The sequence below is a fragment of the Adelges cooleyi genome, unplaced genomic scaffold, assembly GCF_023614345.1.
Source record: "Adelges cooleyi isolate 19-005CV unplaced genomic scaffold, UGA_ACOO_1.1 ACOO_flye_CR_arks_rails_tigmint_CR_PRNA_167, whole genome shotgun sequence".
Lineage (NCBI taxonomy): Eukaryota > Metazoa > Arthropoda > Insecta > Hemiptera > Adelgidae > Adelges > Adelges cooleyi.
Window position 1 is genome coordinate 3,717,293 of NW_026095824.1, and position 8,998 is coordinate 3,726,290.

The 8,998-nt window shown below is 35.1% G+C and overlaps 1 protein-coding gene across 1 annotated transcript; it reads right to left on the reverse strand.

The window, feature by feature from the left end:
- Positions 1-428: 428 nt before the first annotated feature.
- On the reverse strand, positions 429-8,631 carry LOC126832941 (cuticle protein 19.8-like). The gene is made up of 6 exons (XM_050563999.1): positions 8,466-8,631; positions 5,721-5,912; positions 5,398-5,653; positions 4,550-4,569; positions 914-1,033; positions 429-710 (listed from the first exon to the last, which is right to left on the reverse strand). Exons 1-6 carry the CDS (start codon positions 8,478-8,480, stop codon positions 471-473), a joined length of 843 nt encoding a protein of 280 aa, XP_050419956.1. The 5' UTR covers positions 8,481-8,631; the 3' UTR covers positions 429-470.
- Between the last annotated feature and the right edge of the window lie 367 nt (positions 8,632-8,998).

The following is an 8,998-nucleotide window of genomic DNA, read 5'->3' on the forward strand; positions in this document are numbered from 1 at the left end:
GCTTCTCGGATGTAAAACCAAAAAACTAGAGCAGGGAAGAAGACAGAGATAAATGTAGAGGATACTTTAGCATAACTTTTCTTGGGAAAAAAAAGACATTAGAGCAAAAGTGGTACTGACTCTTGATCCAGTAATCCAGACTCTTCAACACACACACACAGACATATTAGACTTAGAGTAAGACATAGACGGTTAGGTTAGGTTGGGTTAGGTTAGGTTAGGTTAGGTTAGGTTAGGTTAGGTTAGGTTAGGTTAGGTTAGGTTAAGTAAGGTTAGGTTAGGACGGCGAGGTGAGTGTGTGGGCAGATTACAAGTAATAAGCTTTGCCCCTTGGGAAAGTAGTAAGCAAGAACACTGTAAAGTAACATAACAACGGTTTTTAATAGAACAAAAACAAAAAAAAAACATAAATATAGACTACTCAGTGTCCGTTACAAGATCAAGACAGTGCGTTTAAGTATGTTGTTTGTTCAGTCCTGTTGGTAGCGACCGTAGTGATGAGGGTGGACGGCATGGTGTTCGTGGTGAACGTGTGCGTTGAAACCGTTGTGCTTGTCCGCCGTGTAAGTCACTTTCCGGACACGACCGTCCGGTTCGACCAGACTGTACTCGCCGTGGACCACGTCGCCTTCGCGTTCCTCGGCCTGATGCTTAACGTCGCCGGTGTGCGGGTCTTTGACTCCATACTTGAACTTATAATGCGGCGGGGCCTGAGTCGGAGAAAAAAATTATAAACCAACCTTCATCGGTGTCCTAGCCATATTCAAACACCAGGGATTTTAAAACTCATTTTTTTTTTTTTTTTTTTGTAAGAGGTTTAATATTACTAATTGCAAACGCCCCGTGGAACCGGAACCAATGTAAATGTACTGAGCTAATTTAGCTGAGCTGTTGTGAGTAACGGTGTACTTACATAGTAGTCGTGTCCGTCGTGATGAGTGTTGTGAAACTTAGGATGATAGGCTGCGTACGAAGTGGCGTCGTGTTCGGCCAGAGTCAGCGCCACAAGAGCGGTTAAAGCGACGAAAACCAGCTGAAAATAATAATGAAAAATACTTCATCGAGTTAGTAGTGGCAATCAACACACATTTAAGTAAAACGGCAAGTGAAGTACAGAGTTTCTTGCGCAACGTAATTATGGGAATTTCAATTTGTACAATGTAGAAACGCATACAAGAACAGCCAAACAATTATTTACAACCATTTTCTATTGAAAATTAAAAAAAAAAAATAGTAAACCAAGTACCGTATACATATTTTGTTTCTACAGAAAGTACAATTAAAGCGTTAAATTGTAAAATTAATTGGTTAAGTTAATCGAAATTAGATATTATTTTTATGAGAGAAAAATCATTAGTTTTATATTTATGCAAAGTACTGCAAGTGCAGATATGTTACTTAACTATAACCGGTATACCAAATAGGTACTCACTTGGAATGTGTTGGCCATTGTTTTTTATTGACAGTTTTTTTATCTCGCTGAACTGAATGCAAACCGTATCCTGGTCTGGACGGAACTGATGATCGTGGAAAGGTCCGACCAGTGTATTTATAGTGGATCGACAAGTCCCCCAAGACTTGTGTCGGATATTTTCTCAACGCTTTTCACTGCAGTTTTAACCTCTGCGGTCCATTTCCGCTCCGGCAGTTTGGTCTGACGAAAAATCAGAAGGTTAGTCGGTGGTTTTCCATCACATACTCTACCGAGCACGTCTGATTTTTTATTTTTTTTTTTGCAATATTTGGACTTAGCCCGTCATAATATGGCCCACGGCGTAAAGTGAAAGATCATGTGATGTGTTTTTCTGGGACAACGTTTTCTGTATTTTGCAAGGTCTCTCGAGGTCGGCGGACAAGAGATTAGCAATTAATTATTATTAACAAGTAGTCGCCTCGTTGGCTGTGTTTGGTTTACATTAATAATGGTTAAAATATTTCTGATACAAAAGAGAATTATTTCACTGTGAGAAACATCATATATAAATATTAATATATATAATATATAAATATTTTAAATAAACTATCAATTAAAAAAATAATCATTATAACCGTTCTTTAAGTACATTTTTATAAGTATATCTATATATATATCTACTTAACTACAACTACAGAAAATTTAAACTTAGTACCAAAAATATATAACAATTTAATTAAATCAATTGAAAGAATATAAAATTTGAACTATTAAATGTTTAACAACTTTTCTTCAGCAACATTTAATTAATTCAATTCAAGTATACTGAAGTATATTCATAATAAAATCTATGTCAACATTTTTGTTTAACTAATTTTTATAATTATTTTAATTGGCCGTATTTAACTTATTATGTATAGTTGACATATTTTTAATTAAATATGACACAATGCATTGGTGTAACCCTGGCCGTCACGCCTTTTTGATTTTTATGGGAATTTCAAATAAACGGCCCAGAACGTACAATAGGTAAACCATACTTCTATTATTATTATTGCACACCAGCTGAGTAAAAAAATTATGGTAATTGACAAAACTTTTGTCAAATTCATTACTAACGCGCTTCAAATTAATTACATCTACTACTATGAAAATATTAAAAATAACAAATTTAGAAACCAAGGCCGTATATTATAAAGTGCATATTAACAAATATATTTTAGGCATCTATAATTGGCGATATAATATGTTATTTCTAAGCTGAAATTTTAAATTTATTTCATTGCCTATAGTTTTAACAGTGTTCAAAAAATGAATGCGTTCACATTCTTTAGAAAAATAAACACATTCATTTAAATTATCTTCTATATATATATATAAACTAATGTACGTCTGTTTGTCCTTTATGCATTACTACACCATAGGATATTTAAGGATTATTAAAACTAATACCCCAAATTCAGACTCTCGCAGTGGTCATTTTTTATGGTCACTGTTTTATGGTTCAGTTTTTTTTAAAAATATCAATTGACGTGGAGAATATCCTTCTTGGATATTTTTTTATTAAGATAAGTCAATTCAAGTATAAATCATGGATGAAAAAATGGCATGATTAATGGCAAGGTTATTTAAAAAAAAACATGTGCGTGTCGTTTATTGTAAAGCTCTATAAATTATAAAATGTCTATAGAAAAATAGCATTATCACATTTCCCTATTACTGTAAAAAAAATACAATGGATTCGCAAAACAAATAATCCGCTTCTAGTAGTTACATTTTACAGTTAAATATGTAAAAAAAAAAATAAATAAATAAATAACAATGTTATTTTTTTTTATAACGCTAAAATTGTTTTTCCTAAAAATTAATGCAGTTTGTTCCTCAGAAAAGAAATGAAATACTTAGCGGTTTAAGGAGACTTAATCAGGTTATACTTACATCATAATTGGAAGGAGATCAATTTTGAAAAATAATTTATGTGATTTTTTAAATATTTATTAATTATATAATATAACATATTGCAATTTTTAAGTGTATCGCAAGTTAAAATCTAAGGGGTTTTGTGTAGGCAACTTAATCAGCATCGTCAATTAAACAACACCATTCAATAACAAAGTAAATATACCTATTATAAGCTACTAAGTATATTTAATCTAGTTTTAATCTATATTTTAAAAAATACATTTTCTTAGCACATAATGCAACATATATTGCATTAAGTATTAAAAAAACAATTATTATACAAGTTAAGTGATGATGTTTTACAAAAATAATTTAAATCAATTTCTTATAAACACAAGCAAACTACTTTCTTTTTGTCGATAGAACATTAACGTTATCCACTTCTTCAATTATACAAATTTCTCATTGAAAAACTAGTTTCAACACCAGCACATTGATGCTTAAAAAAGTTATTGGTAATAATTTTAAACGTAAGCTTTAACTAAAAAAGACAAGTAAATTACAAAAAATATTTTACAAATACAATTACAAATGTAATTTCTTCTGTATACAAATTTAATGTATTCTTTTCTTGGTCATCTGAATCATCCTGGTCTCATTTTTTTTAAAACATTTAAATTTTTTATCCATCCCTACTGTTGAAAATAAAAAAAAAACGAAATGAGTTACCGCACATTGCATTGCTGGCCTTTGTTCTTGTACAATGCAAGTTTGAAATTGTGTAACGACTTTACATTTAGTTTACAGTTACCTAATTAAGTGCAAATTCCTCTTTGTACACACTCGCATCTCATTAAGGAAGTACCTAGGATAACAGCTGGACATATAAATTTGAAAAACTGAATGTAATTGTCCAAGTAAGCCTGTTCTAATGTATTTTTTCATTTTTTTTAAAAATGTTATCAATTATTTATTACTCATATCCAAAAACAATTACCAATTCAACACAAAGCGTGCCGTTTTGTTTTCAAATTTCCATTATGTAAGTTTAAAAACCCCTTTTTGTTTGGTGGCCAACCGCCTGGCAACGAACCAACGGAATCCATATAGTGTCCAAAAACAGTTTTATTAAGTATAATAATACAGCCAAGTGCTGTTTTTCCGTACGAATCAACTGACTTAAACTTTAACACACACCTACAGCTTGATGGAACTTGAAAAATTTGTAATTACCACAGTTGTTATGGTTAAAACTAAAAAATAAAAACCATTGTATATTTTAAGAAAAAAAATACCTTTTATTTAATACAAAATAATATGATGAGCAATTGCGAAAGAAAAATATGTACAAAACGGAATACAAAAGTGCGCGAAGACATAAATAAGTATAAATTCGAAGATCTATGTTTGGCTTTACAATACAGCAACACACGAGGAATATTAAACCGGGTTACAATCCTCAAACGTTTGTAAAATCAGAACAAAAAAAAGTTAAAATACAACAGCGAACACACACACACACACAAAAAAAAAGAAATACACGAGTACAAGTATGAAATGATAAAGTAAGAAGTATAGCGAACAATTTTGATTAAAATGAAAAAAACATTAACATTTTTTTTTTTTTAATTAGTATAACATCATGATGGTGAGTATTATTATATTTTTAGTAAGCGCCTAGCATAATAATATTATGTTGGAGATCATTGTCGAAGCGAAGGGTAGTGCACGAAGTCGTAGTGTAATATCATAAAGGATTAAAAAAAACTAATAAGAAAGTCAGAGAGAGAATGTGAAAACAATAGAGAAAAAATACATTGGGAATGTCGATTAATATTATATAAAAAAAAAAAAAAATACTTAACACGATTATAAATCATACCTGATTCATGCATTTTGTTTTTCTTTTTTTGATTTGCTATAAAAAAATACTTATTGTTACTTACATTAAATACTTATTGCTTATTAATTAGCGTTATTTTTTGTATATAAAAACTTCGGTAACTCGCCCGGGAAACGTGGTAGGGTTAGATCCTAACCTAACCTCACCGGTAACGTAAACGGTACGTTGGCCGGTTAACGGCGGTAACCGTGGTAGAGGGGTGAGTGGTGAGCGGGCACCGTGGCCGGGTGGTGAGCGTGGCCGGACTTGTGGACGACCGCGTTGAAACCGTTGTGGTCGTCGGCGGTGTACGTCACTTTGCGGGTGGTGCCGTCCGGTTCGACCAGACTGTATTCGCCCTTTACAACGTCGCCGTCTCTCTCTTCCCATTGGTCCTTAACGTCGCCGGTGTGGTAGTCTTTGACGCCGTAGTTGAAAGAGTACTTGGGCGGCGACTGAAAAACGAAAAACAAACAGACATTTCAGTAAACGGTCCGAGTTGCTCGCGTCCCGCACACTCACGTAGTAGTCCACTGGTTTCGAGTAGCTCGGGTAGTCGGTGTGGTAAGTGCTGGCCGCCGAGTAAGCGGGGTAAGCCGAATAAGACGGGTAGTCGTACGACACGGCCGGCGCGGCATAGCCGCCGTGGTAAGCGGCGCGGTGAGCCAGGTAACTTCCACAGGCCACGTGCAGGAGGAGGGCGGCTAATGTGCACTGTGAACAGTATCAATCCATTAGATCGATCGATTAGGCGAAGCAGGGCAACGCCACATTGCAGCTTTCCTAAACTTAGACACTAGGAGTTTCGAAAAGATTTTCAGAAAAAAAAAACCTGTATTTTGATTCTCAAATGTTTCCTCGTTTTCAGCAACTCCATTTTTGTCCAACACTATGAGAAACCTATTAGACACTTTGACACGGTGGATGGAAGTTGCAGACGAAACCGGTTTTATAGCGGCACAAGCGACTTCTATGATTGGACTTTTGCGAACCGCCTTGATAAGACCATATATTAAACCCATAATGAATGAATGACGCAAGCCACGCCTATCAAATATTCTACGTTGAAGTAACAGCCATTTCCAAAGATATGAAATTAATTTCTTGTCATTTCAACCCTTTCAGACATGAGTTTAATTTAAATTTTAAAACAAATACATATGAAATTCGTAAAGCAAAAAGATAATAGTGGACTACCAATACAATACGACTATTGGCCACTCTTTTTGAAGGCGTTTGGATCAGTTTCTGCGCAACGTTTGGTTAGGAAGCTAACCTAACCATCAAGTCTAGTAGAACATTTAAAAGGTAAGGAAGAAAACAAAGTAAAAAAATGATCTCGACTCAACGTAGGTGTCGTTCGGAAAAGGTTGGCCAATTCGAAACTGTGTCGCGGAACGGATCGTGCGTCCCGATCTAGGCACGCGATACCGGCCACGTGTACCTAGTTTTATAATCGACAGTGCCGGCGTATAATATTGTACCTACTCGGGTGTAGGCTGCACATGTTGTGCGTAATCGGTAAAGGATCGACGAAAATGCAGCGCAGTCGTGCCCGCGTCGATCGGTCGGATTTATCGACTCGGGTGTGCGATCACGACGGACGAAAATAAATAAATAATAATTATTAAAAAAAAAACCAGCCGACCCGACCATTTTCACGACGACGACGCGACGGCGGTTACACGATATGCGTGAAAAACGATTTCGGCCGGCGATGCGCGGTGAATCGCGGATTAAATGCGTCCAACGATAAATCATCGCGTTGCGCAATCCGCGTGCCGCACAATTAACGTTGGCTATGATTTTTTTTCCCTCAAAAATAACAGACAATAATAACGTGTGCGCGGCTAAAACGATTAGCGCGCGTAACCCGCCATCGAATAAACACACACACACCGGACAAAACGATCACGTGCCATGACGGCCAAGATAATAATAAGCAATAATAGTAGACCTATATGTTATTTATTATACGTACAGTGTGTAAAAGGCCAAAGAGTTTCTGATTAATAAGCGCTAAAGCACAAAAGTTGGCCGAGACACTTCATTTATGCATGTAAGCTCATCAAGTAATTGTATTATATTATACTACCCCCAAAAGAGAACCATAAATAACAGAAACCCATAAAATCATGATTAAAAAGAAAATAACAGTTTAAAAAAAACTAAAATAGTTGTCAAAGCTTTAATTTCAACACTCCAAATATTTTTTATTTTTGTACAAAACGCTAAATTGAATCGAATTTACAATAACAAAAAAAACATTTGACCAACATTAGTCCAGTGGATTGATTTAAACGGGACTGAGCCAATCGCACTCATTTGTTCGGGGCCCTATCTAGAGCGCTTCAGAGATAACTGACTAGTTAATTTATTTAAAAAAACCCTTTTTTTTACATATTTTTAATTTAAGTTATGATTTATGAACTGCAAATAAGTCCCATCTAGGTGCCCAGTTACCGTACACTGTTGGATAGTAAAGTTTTTTTTTTATACAGGGTGATCCATCTAATGTAAGACATCCATTTTCTCGGAAAATATGAATATTTTGAGAGTTATTTTTTTCGTATACCTACTTGTAGGTATACCTTTTTTAATACATTAAACATTTTTATTTCATCTTTTGTACGTAAAACAAACACGGACTTAGTTTTTTCCAATTGGAACTTATGTTTTTAATTCCATAGATATGTAGACAAAAAATGATAAAAATTTTAGTATTTGAATTTTGAATTTTTATCAATCTGTTCGTTGTCTATAACTTTGTACAGATATTACTTTTCCCAGGAATTTTTCAACTGTCCAAAAAAAAAAACAGTAGCCCATAAAATTCTTATTTATGTTTGCATTATCCAATAGGTGATAACAGCGGGAATGATACACAATAAAATGTGCCGAGATTCCCATGTTGCTGTTCTCATCTACCTATTCAAACACAGTGACGGCTACTGTTTGTTTTTTTTTTTGACAACCGGAGAAATAGGGCGAAATGTAACAATTTTACATACTCGTAGCAAACGGATTGATGAAAATTAAAAATTCAAACGCTAAATTTGTTTAAACATATTTGTCTGCAAATGGAGTTAAAAAAATGGGTTTCCATTTGAGAAAACAAAGTCTTTAATTGTTTGACGTAAAAATTATGCATTGTAAAAAATGTCTAAGTATTGGAAAAATATAGTAAAATGTGTACCTAAAGTAGGTATAGGAAAAAATGTGTATGAAGTAGAGTCAAGGTGTGATATAAACAAAAATTGAACTTACCTGTAAGAACGCCATTTTCGTGTGATTCGTGAAGTTTGCGCGGTATAACACTATGTTGAGACAAAGTTGGAACACTCGGTCGGCAAACTTGTTCTGTGATAATGTGTGTATATGTGTGTGTGTGACGGTACACCTGGAACACTGTCGGGATCGGTATGACCTGTACGACGGGCCGTCCGGTGCATTTATACCAAAGGGCGAAAGCGGCGCTCCCCACACTGGCCGGCGCCTCATTGGCCGGCCGGCCATCCGCGTGCGTCCGCGGTCATTCCGGGCGCATTGTTGTTTCTTTGAAAACCATTGCGGCTACGTTCGCCCACAATAATCGGTGTTGTTATACCCATATCCATGTACGTTTACTTGTAATTATTTTGGTTTTTTTTTTATTTTATTGTCAGATCAAAATCCAATTTTAAGCCTTGGACTAAATACTTGGACGGTGCAACGACAAACGGTCCAACCGTACCGAGTCCTCGGCGCACGTGCTCACCTCCAGTATCCTTCTGTTAGTCCTAGCCAAAATCGAGACAACA